The following is a 14,065-nucleotide window of genomic DNA, read 5'->3' as shown; positions in this document are numbered from 1 at the left end:
TACTACTTCTCAAAGAAGCAACACATGCAGGTATATAAATTCATGTTTGCACATGTGTGTCATTACTGTGACAGTAAGTATGATGAAGTCAGAAACAAGACACAAGTGCACCTCTTCACATATAATAAAGTAATAAATAACAGTAGCAAATTACAATAATAGCTACCAGACCTCTCTTACAGTGAGCATAAACTCAGTTCCTAAAGGTTACATCCGTGCATTTTATTAAAATATATGCACACAATATTAGCCAAACATGATGCTACTCAAATGTTTCATGAGCTTCATGAGTGAAATGTACAGCAAGACCTGACAGAATACAGTATTTGTGAAGCTGAAGTGCACCATGTTCCATATATGCAACAGGCTCCTTTAGAAGGTGGACTAAGTTTAACGACAAAAAGCCTTTGATTCCTGTGAATCATCTTTTTGACTCACAAGGAAGTGATGCATACTTCAGTACGTATTAAAAAAGCTATTTTTGGATCTAAAACTCCACCTACTGGAACACAAAAACCTGCAGAAGTACATGACAACTTGACACAAACACACACCAAGTTAAAAAAAGGAAAGCTTGTTGCTTTTACTTTGCTTGGTATGTTACATACCAAAGTAAAAGCACTCACATGGTGGCAAAAGCCAAATTACTGGATTTACTGAGTATGTATGCCAGTAATGCAGAGCTGACTTTTTCCCAGGTATTTCAGACTAAATGGAGTTAATATAACATCAACAACAGTCACATTTACATTAACATTCTTCGACTGCTAGAACCTATGCATCAGGAATTTCTGTTTTGAATTTCAACTCCAAGGAAGTCTTCAGAGCAGGCTAGAATTATATCCGAATTCCAATAAAAGCCATGCTAACGAAATGCTTCTTGTTCTACTCCACACATTCTCTGTCTCTATCCAAAAGACTATCACAGCCCTCTCAGTACTTAAGCAATTATCACAGCTTGGCTTAATGCAACAGAGTGAAGTCTTTCCCATATCTCTTATTCCTGGAGTAAGAGAACACCAAGAGGTCAAATAAAGACTTTTTGTAAAGCAGTTGTCATTTTTATTTATCATGTCCAGCTTCAAAAGCATTCAAAGGGAACTGTGGCAGACTTTCCCTATTTTAACATCAACTCTATAAGCATTATTTATAGGCTTAATTGTATTTCTAGTACATAACACAAGACAGATACTTCTCACTTCTGTTTCCCTTAGTAACCACAAATGTGAAAGCTGAATGCAGCACAGTTTGAGGGTCATTTCAAGAACAGAACAGAGAGAGAAAGGCTCCATTTTCAGATACTGATGCAGAAACTGAGTAATACATTAAAAGGCACAAATCTACGGCAATTATTATAAGAATACCAGAAAGTCAGTATCAAGATAGAGCTTCCCTTCCCAACTTTATTCTGTTATTTCCTCTGACAGCAACAATTTATTAATAACACTGAAAGCAGAAAACTTGCACATAATTATATAACTATTGTTATTTGTTTCTAACTAGTTACCTAAACGTGAACCAGTCAATAGCTTGATTAGCTTGGACTTTAAAGGAAAAAAAAGGCACTTAAAAACAGTATTAGTGCAACCAGCTAATTCCCTGATTTAATTTCTGTCAAACTATACTATCAGATACACAGAATTCTAACATTAAAGGCAATACACATTACCATTTTGCTTGTATTTCGTAACACAACTTTTAGCCTGCATTTGCTTTGCAGCAACATTCTAACAATAAAGCAGTAACTTACAGAATATTCAAGAGTCCCTCTAGGTTTTTGAAAAGACATTCGTCGCCCATCTTTCTTGTCTGGGGTCTTCTTCTGGCCAGCATCTGAAAAAAATTGAGGCAATGCGTGTGTTAAATTCATTTTCCTCTCTCAGTACTGTCACAGGCTGCTGACTACAGCCCCGTGGGCAGACATCTAATCCACCAGTTACACAGCTTACTCCTGCTGATTCCAACAGGCACCAGCTGCTAAAACAGGGACTTCATTCCTCTGCAATGCTTTAAGAATTTGACCAATACAAACAACTGATAACTGGAAACCAACTAACTGCAGAAGTACTTGCTGCTATCCAGAAAGAGATTAATGGAGACAAAATAGGACATTGACCCCATCAGGCAAGAAACATTTCTGGAATTGCTGTGTTTGATTTTGTATCACACCCAGTTTGCTTCCATCTGAGGGGAGATGATCTAGAGATCCTTCATGTTTGATCTAATCACTGGAGATATTTTTTTGCTGTTTGATAAGTACAGAGTATTTAAAGCTTTTTTATAAAATAAAGAGTATTAGTAATAAATTCATAATTATCCCGTCTGTAGCAAACACAAAGAGCTAGTAAATAAACACTAAAGATTCTACATAAATTATACAAATAAAAAATTGCTCTTTTTATTGGGGCACTGTATTTTGATGATCTGTTTCACAGGCCAAGCGAGCAACCATCTGTAACAAAAGTATGCTCTATTTTATACTAACTGGCTTGATATTTATGATACAATGCACCTGTGTAGTTAGATGGTTCAATAGAAAGTACATACATCTCTAGAAAAGTGAACTTTAATATCTGCATCTATACACACACGGATTTTTTAAATTAATCTCCTCCACCACTTGGCCTCCACCTTCAACAGTTAAATATCTAATATTAAGGAACCCAAAATACTTATGCGAATGAGACATTGAGTTTTCACGCTACAAGAGGATTAGTTATACTCCCATTTTGATATATTCCATTTTTTTTACCCAATTAATTTACTCAAATATTTCAAACCAAATTGAATAGAAGCAAGAAACCTTATAAAGTATATTTATAAAAAATATTTTAGCATGGTTACATTTAGACTAGGATATTTAGTGTAATCCATTTAACCCTCATGTAAAGTACTATGGAAACATGCTATAAACCAACTGCATCTTTAGTGCACTGTTAGATTTAATTAGTATCACAACTCCAACACTGGTAGAGACTAGACAAGTATTAGCACAACTTTCCTACACCCCCTCCCAAATTTCTACATGGATAGCCAAAATTATCAAGACATAGAGGGCAGGGAAATCATAATGCAAATTACACAGCAAGTTCTTCCAACGAAAAAGAAACAAAATGAAATCTTGAAAAAAAAGACAAGGTTGGTTTCTCACAAGAGGAAACCTACCTCAGAAATATCTTATATTTGCTATACAGGACAAGCCACGCAGGATAACAAAGTAGTGATTTCTAGCAGAGCAAACATAAATAATCTCCTATGGTACTCTTCATACAGATAAAAAGGATATAAACTTTGGTCTAATTCATCCTTTTTTATATAGCCCAAGGAAGAATGCACCCATACCAAAAACTGATCTATGGATGGTATTATGATAAATTTTTATAGCTATGAATGACATTCAAGGCTAAGCCTACCTCCAAGAAGTTCCTAGCAATTCTAAAAACCTATACACTAATTCTGCACACTGCTATCTTCATTCAATACATTAAAAGGCATTTCTTCCCTTATTTACTAATAGCAACTTTTTAGAACTTAGCTGGAAGAAACATTCATTTCTGATTATATTCATAGTGTTTAAACATACCACAAATGCCTCTGAGGGAAATGAAACCAACTCAGAAACAATAAAAGACACACAAAATAAGTTTGTGTGTAGGCTTAGCAGCAGCAATGTTCTCCTCATCTAGGTCAAATATTTTGTTACCAAAATTCTTACCTGACCTTGCAGCACAACAGGTGCCTCCTCAGCAAGCTACAAAAAACCTAACAGCTGCTTGAGTGTAGCTGTTCCAAATTTTTCAGCCCTTATCAAAGCTTTGCCAATAGCCTAATTATTTTCTTTCAAGAGCACTGTGGGCCAAGTTATGCTAAAGAAGAAGTCCAAGGATGAAACTGAAAATAGACTGAACTCATCCAGGATGCCATGCATGCCTTAATAACCTGTAAACAGAGAACCCTTATTCCAGAACAAGACATCTTCCCCTCCTCTTGCCATTAGATGGAAGTAAAGAAGCCCCATACTACAAATACATGTACACACACTTCAGTTGTATATAGCCTAATGTAGTTTGTGTTTTTGCCTTTTTTTTTTCTCAACCCAACTTTAAATTTCTTCTTTCTTCTTACTGGTTCAAGTCTGAACAGCTTGCACACAGGTGCCACTCAAGAGGTCAAGATAAATTATCATCTCCCTCTCCAGTAACTGAACAGCAGAATGAAGTCTTGCACAAATACCTACTTCTGTTCCTCATGCCAGAAATAAAAATTGGAAGTTATTTGTTCTTCACAGCAGAAGAACCTTTACTGCTGCTTTAGACTTAGAATCACAGAATATAAAAAATAAAAAATCCTGAGTTGGAAGAGACTCACAAGGATCACTGTGTCCAACTCCTGGTCATGCCCTAGACAACATCAAGAATAAATAACATTATGTGCCACAGAGCATTGCCCAAACTCTGGCAGTCTTGGTGTTGCACTCACTTCCCTGGGGAAACTGTTCCAGTGTCCAGTCATTCTCTACTTGAGGAAGCTTTTCTTAATACCAAGCCTAAACCTCCCTTGACATGGCCTTATGGTGTTCCCTTGGATGCTGTCACTGGTCAGAGAGAAGAGACCAGTGCCAGTCCCTCCCATTTCCCCCTTCTTGAGGAAGATGTAGGTCTCTATGAGGGCTCCTCTTCTGCAAGCTGGACAAGACCAAGTGACTTCAGCCACTTCTCATATGGTTTCTATTCTAGGCCCTTCATCTTCAGAGATTTGAGAGAACTCTGATAACTTCAGGAAAGTAAGACCAAACAGAGGGTATGGGTGGGGAAGCCAGGTCCCTGTTGAAGGAATCTTGTAGGAAAGCCAGAAGAGCTCCTCCCACAACTTTTCCAGGAGTTTATAGTCTGCAGTTAGGGTTTTTTATGTCCTCCCCTCCCACACCGAAGGCAGTAAAGCCTACCCTTCCCATCAGTGCCCACTTCCATTCCTTCAAGTCTGTGAAGGCATTACCTCCCCCCTCACTATATGGGTACAGGATTCAAGTGTTTCATAACCTGACATGATGTACGTCTCCTGAGTCAACAAGAGATGGGAGGCAGGCAACACTGAGCTCCATCTCAGTGTGTGCTGACTACCCAGCTGGCCAAGCTATCAAAATCCACACCTCTGCCCACAGCCCAAGTGCTCGAGCTGTCTGTTCATACAGAACACATCAATTTTGACCTAACCTCTCTGAAACAAAACTAGGGTGTATTTCTGCTGTGAAAATAGGTCAGAGTAGTAGAAACATGAATTCAACCTCCCTGATGACTCTATCTCTCACTAAATGAGCCAGCTTTTCATTTTTGAGGGCAAAACAAATGCATCTTTCAGCCATCCCAGCGCCCCTAGCATTCTAGGAAGCATATGCAAGCAGAAACAACAGAAAGAATGCAGTGGTCTAAAAAGTCCTCAGACCCAACAAGAGTCAGTATGAGGCTTTCATTTTACTTATTTTCCAGGTAACTGTTGCACAAATACTCATTTTGTTAGATTACACACAACCATTACTTCATCTGCCAGCAGCAAGCCAGCGAGGCTAACAACGGCTGATGCTCTCAGACCATACCAAGAAAAACCTGACACCACTGACCACACTTAATCACAACCTCAAGAGTCAAGTAACTTGTTTAACATGAGGTCTGGGGTGCTATATCATCAGAGCTCTTAGCAATGCTGTTTTAGAGAAAAAGAAAAAAAGACTTTTTATAACATCAAGATTCATGCTTTAATTCTCAACTACCTCTTCACAGGACTGGGCAGGCCTCCACAACAGCTCTAAACACTGAAGTCAAAAAGTGCGTGCCAGATCCACAAATGACAAGTAAATATTTCAGCTAGTATTTAAAATACTAGAACTAGAAAGATGCAGAACACAGAGTTCAAAGTGACACAAGACCAATATTTAGTCTGAACGCATGGGCTCAGAATCTTGAGGCTAAATGACTGCAGCATAAGAACATTTACATATGACCATCCAACACAGAAAGGAGGACTTACTGTTCCAATATACTAGGAAATAGGAAAAAGGGGGTTAAGAACACTATTTAGGAAGATGCAGTTTTCAATAAGGCAGTTTGACATTAAAATATGAAAGTTCAGTGGCATTCAACTCAAAACAACTGAAGTCAAATCCTAACATTTATAGCAGTCCTTCTATAAACTGTCTCTATATGGCCCTGTGCCACTAAATCTTGGTTGACTGAAAATATTCTTGTGGCACAGCTAGCTCAAATTATTATGACAAGAGTGGCATTTCTCATTTCTTAGTATGCCACCTCAGCTTAATTGTAGAACTCCAAGTTTCTGTTCACTGATGCTTTTAGCACATCCTTTGGAATTCTGGCACTAAGAGCTGGTAAAGATAAGGACACAAGCTAGGAACTGCTTAGGAGGATCTACAAGCTCTGCATAGAGTAAAATGAATTCACTTTCCTTTCACCTTCTTGTCTGCACAAGATTAAAACTCAACTTGCAATGTTTCACAGCTGCTATGCCATTCATTGCAATGTAACCAAAATAACAAAAATCACTTTTTCCAGAGAAATAAATTGATAAACCAAAAAGTATCCTCTGTGAAAAAGCAAAGAATCTGGCCAAGTCCACAATTACTGCAAATGGTTTAAAATTAATAAATAAGCTAAAGGTATGAAGCTTATTATGATCAAGAAGGTAAGAAAAAGATTATTCATCCACTGTGCCACACCCCAACAAGAATTGTACATTTATGCATGCAAAAGGAAAAGGCAGCAACTTTGTCAAATTCTTGTCTAGGACACAGTTTTTCACAGGATCTTAAATATGCAGCACATATAGGGTAATGAATCAAAGTAAGAAAAGTAGTCTGAAATATTTTCAAATACTTCTTTATTTAGCAGTACATGGAAACAACTTGCTAATTAATAAAACAGGAAGCACAGATATTACATCTTTATTAGATTAGTTCTGCTCAATAACAATTAGATCATTATAATCTATTCATAAAGAAACAAAAGAGATTAAAGTAGAAAATCTTTATATTCCAAAAGACCCAGTGACCTGACTCTCCTAACAGCAGGGACTACATTTCAGTCAGCAACTGTCTCATTAACCCTTCTCCCCTCCTGCAGTTAGAAATGCTTATGATAACTACAGGAATATTATCTTCCAACATCTTAGGAACCAGAAACAGAGGCCCTAACAGTAGCCTACAAGATACTTGCAGTCTGTGGTTTTTTAGCCAAAAGGGTAGGCTTTCAGACCAAGACGATGTCATAATGCCTCCTTCAGTCTCTTCTTGCTAAGCAGCTGCTATTTATTCTGATTCAGTCTTTCCAAGTCATGCTCTCAAAACTCTTGATCCTTATCACTGCTCTTCACATGATGCTTTTGTTCACATTTTTCTCAAGCAAACCCCCAAGCTCAATGAATCCGAGACCTTGCTAATGTTGCATTAGCATGTTGAACACATCAAAATAGCTTTTTTCCTGCAACAGATACAGCATCAATCCAAGTTCATTTTGTGATTCCCCCTTACACAGGACACACTGCTATCCAATCAGATGCATAGCATAGAGGCAGAAATAACTAAATTTTTGATTTCAGGAATAAAAACAATTGAAGAAAAACAAACTTAAGACAAGACACTTCTCCAAGTGGCTAGAATGTGCCTGTGCGTGATACTCCTGGTATGTGCATCACATGGGCTTTCTTCTAAAATAAGATTTCACATTCAAAGTAAAAAGAAATGCTTTACCAAATGTTCAGATTATGCCACAATATGTCTCAACCAACAGTAAGCTTCCTTTCCTGTTCCATTTGCAATATACATGTATACACTTTAATACATTAGAAACCACCTAACTCCAATCTCCACCTTCTGTATAATCTCTCTGCAGTCCAAACACATCTTTTAATGGAAACTTGCAAAAATCTTGTCTGCACTATTGATAGAGCAAGTCAACTTTTCCAATAACTAATCTCCACCTCTTTCAGATATTTAAGCCCATTTAATTGTACATGCTCAAGCCTACCCAATATCACATCAGCAGTTTGACCATCAAGTAGCAATATTAAATTATATCCTTACATATCTTCAAGAATTTACACTTTGTCTTATCACACTTAAGCCCATGATACCTACCCCTTTTTAAGAGTTCAAAGACAGTCAAGCTTATCCTGCTAACTTGTGCACTGCAACTGCTCTGCTCACATGCACAGGGATCTGCTGTGAAGTCATTCACAGAGACTCAGTAAACACCTTACTGTACAAGTTTATTGCATTAGGTTTGCAGATAAATGGGGGACCAGTCAACATATATGATGGCAGGGTTGCCATTCAGCAGGACTGGACAGGCTGGGGAGCAAGCTGAAAGGAACCTAATGGAATTCAGCAGGGCAATTCTTCTGTGCAGAAAGGTAGAGCCCTTGGTGTTGTACATCAAGGAGCAGCTCTGTTGAAAAAAACCCCAAGGGTCTTGGTAGGCAGAAGCCAGAACAGGAGCCAGAAGCACGACCTGGAAACAAAGGGGGGCCAACAGCATCCTCAGCTGTATTACTACAAACAGAGGTCAGCAGACTGAGAGCACACCTATTATCCTTGCACTGCACTGCTTTTGCAATAGTGGCTCTAGTGGCTCCCCCTGCCCCCATTCAATATAAGGAAGGCACAGTTAAACAAAACTATTTTGGTGAAGGGACACCAAGGTGGTCAGGGGCTGTGAAAAGAGGCCAGGAAAACAGAGCCTCACCAGTCTGAAGTGGTTTTGAAGGACTGTAACAGCAGCCATCCTGTACCTTCTAAGATAGCTTTCCCAGAGGTGTCAAGATGACAGAGCCAGCGACATATAGCAGGAGAACAAAAAGTAATAGACAAAGAAGAAACAAAAGGGCTTCTGAGTAGACAGAAGGCAAAAACTCCTAATTGACCAGTATAGCTGTGCAGTTTCCATCTCTGGACATTTCCAAAGCAGAATAAAGCACTGAGAAACTTAGCCTGAAGTCATCATCTTCCCAACCTTAGCAGGGTTAAACAATTTTACTTGCAATTTGAGTTATCTGTAACTATGATTCTTTCAATTTTTCTAGCAATCAATACAGATACATAAGACCACCCCATCAAACCAAGCCAGAAGAAATTTATACATATAATGCAGGTATATTGCTTACTGATGAACAGAAAATTATTATTCATACATGCAGTGACTTGAAATGCTGCTATGAGTATACAGGTTCCCAATAAAATAACACCTTTTAAACTGTTTGAATGTTAGAAATGGGAATTAACCAGAAAAATTAAGATTAAAACACAACCAATATAACACAGTAAAACAAAAATGCAATACAGTTAAAGGATACCAGAACAAAATATGTTTCAGTCATCTGCTAGATTAATATATAAACTAAACTTCAGTTAAACATTTGATACATCAGAATCCTGCTGAACAGCAAAAACTGGATAAAAAATTGTGAAATATGTAAAAGATTCAGTGAATAGGAGAAAAATACAAATCAGGAGAATGGAGAGGTATATTAATGAGATCCCAAAGGAGTAGTTTTTAACACAGTTTAACTGCACATCTCAAAAGGACAATCAACAGCAAAGGCTGTGTAGAAGGACACAATGAATTCTGAAGTTCCAAAGCTTGGAGGAATAAAAGCAGGGAAAGATGCAATAGTACAAAGCAAAACCTGAAGTAAAAGATTATTTAACATCACATGCATCAAGGGAATACTCAAGAAATCCTGTACACTAGTAGCACAGAAGTCTGAAGAAGAGCTTGTGCATACATTAACATATCACAAGATGACTGAGTCACCAGCCTGATACATTCCAAGATCACATTTGCTTCTTATGCCTGTACCAACTGAATTATTTTCAGCCATGAAAGCAAAGCATTAGCGTCTTTGTAAAGGGTGTTGGTACATTTCATATGTGCTTCATCCAGAACAGTGTGTGCAAGAAAACTCACGGAAGTGCATCTCCCCAGTTTGAATCCTCTTTCCTACTTTATCATACACCTGGTAATTTCTTAAAAATGAGGTACTGAATAAAGATGAAAGCAGAAAACCTGCCTTATTCTTATATTTGTTTTATTTCAAGACAGGTTTTTAGAAAAAAAAGATACTAACTTTTACAGCAAGATTTGAGAAATGTGTTCTAAGTTGGCACTGCACATTTATCCTTCTAATGTACTGCTGCTATCTTGACTATAGTACAGAGGAGTGACAAGCCACACAGTTTACTGGATATACTGTGTATGGTCGCCTTACCAATCAAGACTCCAAAGCTGGTATGAAAGAAATGTAAATAAGCCCACAGGCCAGATGGTTCAGAACTGAACAATCAAGTTGAACCTGAGGGAGAAAAACAACAACAACAAAAGTTTCAATAGAAGGCAGCCATAAGAACTTCCCTGACAGACTGGTTGAGAGGAGTCTCTGAATCACTGATTTTTATTTAACTTCTGTACTTAGTGAAAGACACACTGCAGCAAGTCAGCACTACCCATGCAGTGTATCGTTGTCTCTCTCCATCGAGTGAGGTGAAAATATCTAGGAGGTAAGAAGCATAAGACTCCAGGTACGAAAGTATATCCTCACAGAATGAGAGGCTTATCCAGAAGAGAAGCCTCTTGAATTCATTTACTCCAGCCTCCAGTTTGAAGTAGAATTATTGTCAACATCAAATCAGGTCAGCTTAAAGCTGTCCCAGAGATGGACCACTCTGTGTGAAGTTTTTTCTATTGTCCAATTTGAACCTCCCAACCTAAAACTCATGGCTGCTGCTGCTGCTCCTCCTTGATCTCTAAGCACTGAGAAGAGTTTGTCCCTCTAGGTAGATGAAGTCATTATTAGATTGCCTTTAAGTTGCCTTGGTTTCCCTCTGCAATCATCGAAGCCCAGCTCCCTCAACCTCTCCTCACAAGTCGTATGTGCTGCGCCCCTAAATAAACTGTCTGGACCCTCTGTAGCTTCCCAGCAGCTCTCCTTAACAGTGGTACACAAACCAAAGAACACATTCAATATATAGCCTCAGCAGTGTCACAGAAGAAGCAAAACCATGTCCCTCACTGCTGGTCACACTCTTCTTATGCAGCAAAGCAAACAGCAGATTGAACTACGGGATGTGCTGTTGGCTCACTTAAGTTAAAGGTTTGTATAGATGAAACTCAAATTAAACTGAACCTTCAAGTTAATTCTGCAGAAGAGATAATTCTTAATCATACATTCCCTAAAGCCTTGAGTTGCATCTTAAAGCAACTAAAACCACATGCAACTTCAGCATGCTAACACCTATAGTACATAACAATAATCAAGAAAATGATACTGTTCTAGCTGAAGTTTCTAGGTAAATCCAGACTTGAATACATACATATTAGCTCATCCTACAATCTATTATCAATAGATTACATTTAGAAGTTATACTTTCAAAGCTCACAGGTCTTTTTAACAAAATAAAAACTTTACACTCTGAAATTGAGAGTGTCTTTACTAAAGCCAGATATTTTCTCTTGTCTTTCCGATTATATTTGCATTTTTATCCTCCATCACAACCACCAAAAGACAAAAAAATCTTAATAATATAAAGTTCTTTCACTGTCTAGGCTGCTGACACAAACAGTGTAAACAGTGTAAACTGGATAAACAGGTTTACAGCCTCCTATGGCACTACTCAGTCTTCCAGTGTTTCCTTTCTCCCTACTAAGAAATACTGTAGGCTGTTCTGCATGTGTCCAAAGAAGTGATTTAAAACACAGCATTTACCTCCCTGAACCTGGAGACCTGAGAGAAAAGATGTTCAATTTTTCAAAAATACAAGCAGGAAAACAGTAAAGGTAAAATTACTAATATTACATTTGACTGAGATACTGCATTGTAGAAGCTAAAATAGGTTGGCTTTTGTTTCAAATAAGCTGAAACATGGTTTTAAGGCATTTATGAAAATCTATTCTCTTAACAAGTAATGCAGTCTCAACTGAACCACTCAAAAAAAAATCCCAAAACACTGCAAGTCTTAAGCAGAGAAGAAAAACTACAGTAACAGGTGGGCCTGGATTCAGAACACTGCAGAGACTAAGCATTCGGAACGTTTAGAATCTGCCATTAAGTCTTAAGCTAATGCCAGGGGACCCATCTCTAATTAAAACAGAGGTTTGATTTCAAATGAAGCATTGTAATAATTGTTACAGCTTCCACAGCACCCATTACCAGGGCACACGTAGTTTTTGAAAGCCAGCAAAATGCTTGACAGAAGAATTCTACAGTCACAAGGATTTGTTTCTGCCCATAACTGACAGAAATTCTATGCAGGGGAAGACAGCACAGGAGGGTCAAGGTCTGCTTGCCTTGCACATACTTCACTAGGTGAGGAAAAAGGTGCATTAAAGTCCATATACGCAGAAATTCACCCTGCATTTTAGAACTTGTCATTAACACAGATTAAGCATTACATTACGAAAGCATCTGAGAAGATACATTTTCTGCTCAAAGCTAGAGAAATAAAAGCCCAGAACATTACAATGAAGTCTAAGTTAAGCATTTCTCCCAGAAGAAGTGAAAAAATAGAGCCTTTCCCTCCAAGAAATCCCATGTACTACAGGAGACACTTTATAGTAACAGTTGAACACAAGGCCTTGTAAATTATTAAAAGACCAGAAGATGCTAAAACATTTTATTGCTGTTTTGGTTCTGCAAAAGAGTGTAAGTTTGTCAAAAAGTCTTTAACTGTTTGCACAGGCCTTACTCAATGTACTTCATTTCACTGCTGAAAAACAAGTTATTGTCTGTACCACTCTCTGTGTATGTTGTGGAGAGAGTCATGAAATAAATAAAGAGTGGCACTGCAAATATAGCTAGTTACCAATTATCCTTTCTGAGCAAGAACTGTGACCCAATGCACACAAGGAAAAACCATCTACATCTGATTGGCTGCATGGGCATTCCTATTTATTACCTTGCCTACCACACTGAGCAGCAGACCCAGTTTCCCTTCAAGGAAAACAACTATTTTACTCTTACATAATAATCTACAATAACAAAGAAACTTAATGTGTTTTAATATTTCATTTCAGTAGAGATCTGACTTCAGCCTCACCTAGTGACTATAACAAACATTCATTCACCCACTTCACACACAGCTTCTCAAAACAGGGAAGAAAATGAAAATATTTACTATTCCTTGTATACTCCTCTTTATTTATTACAAAGCACTTTCATAGACTTAACTTCATATGTTGTTTTCTTTCCAAGCAATCATTAGATCATGCTGTTCTTACTAGTTATGTCATGACTTGTTTTTATCACCCAATCAACAGCATTACCTCTCTAGAGCTCTCACTGTGTGCTCCTCTTCTGCATAAACAAGGGTGTGTGCATTCACTTCTCCAGTTTTCATGGTATTTCTTGCCAGTATAAGTGCTCGCATCAGATACTTACAATACCTATACCAACAGCATTATCAAGAAAAGGGGTGGCAGCAGTAGCCCTCTTCGTCCCAGGCACAGAACAAGGAGTCACCTGCTACTGTCTCCTGACTGACGTGTTTGGCCACTGAGCGGCAGGGCAGAGGTACTACTGCCCTTAGCATCCCGAGCCTACTTCCCAGGAATGCTGCCTGCTCCTCAGGAGCACCTGAGAGGCAGAGGCAACCCCCGGAGACAAAGGACATCACCAATCGAGGAGCTTGTGCTCCAGTTGCTTTCCTACACCCTGGTCTGCAAAAATGCCAGAAAGGGAAGTTAAGAAAGGAAGCGTAGGAGTTGTGTCACGGAAATCAGGAGGACGTTCACTCGGTTTTCTACTGTTGGAGGCAGCCCCGGTGGCACCACTCCGCGGCGCGGCGCCGGCAGCGCCCGGCCCATGTGCCGCCCTCGCCCGCCCCGCGCCCCTTCCCCCTCTCGCTGCCCGCGACCGCCGCTCGGAGCCGGCCGGCAGCGGGGCACCAGCCGCCGGCCGTGTCCCCGGCAGGCTCGGCTGCGAGTCCCGGCTGAGAAGGGACCCCCTGCCCCTGCTGCTCGCAGTCTCTCTCGCCTCCCCAGGCGCCCTCCGAGAAGGCTCGCAA

The 14,065-nt window shown here is 39.1% G+C and overlaps 1 protein-coding gene across 16 annotated transcripts in view; it reads right to left on the bottom strand.

Moving 5' to 3' along the window:
• OXR1 (oxidation resistance 1) overlaps positions 1-14,065 on the bottom strand; it is a 259,566-nt gene that overhangs the window by 58,906 nt on the left and 186,595 nt on the right. For 15 of the 16 annotated variants that reach the window (XM_021546455.4, XM_085572448.1, XM_021546445.4 and 12 more), the window contains one exon: positions 1,751-1,833. In XM_021546455.4, coding sequence (XP_021402130.2) covers positions 1,751-1,833 — 83 coding nt within the window. Of the gene's footprint in view, positions 1-1,750; positions 1,834-10,275; positions 10,360-14,065 lie in introns of all 16 variants that reach the window. The other variant, XM_085572445.1, reaches the window with a different exon arrangement.

The sequence above is a fragment of the Lonchura striata genome, chromosome 2, assembly GCF_050655825.1.
Source record: "Lonchura striata isolate lonStrDom1 chromosome 2, ASM5065582v1, whole genome shotgun sequence".
NCBI lineage: Eukaryota > Metazoa > Chordata > Aves > Passeriformes > Estrildidae > Lonchura > Lonchura striata.
This window is presented reverse-complemented; position numbering and strand designations above follow the sequence as displayed.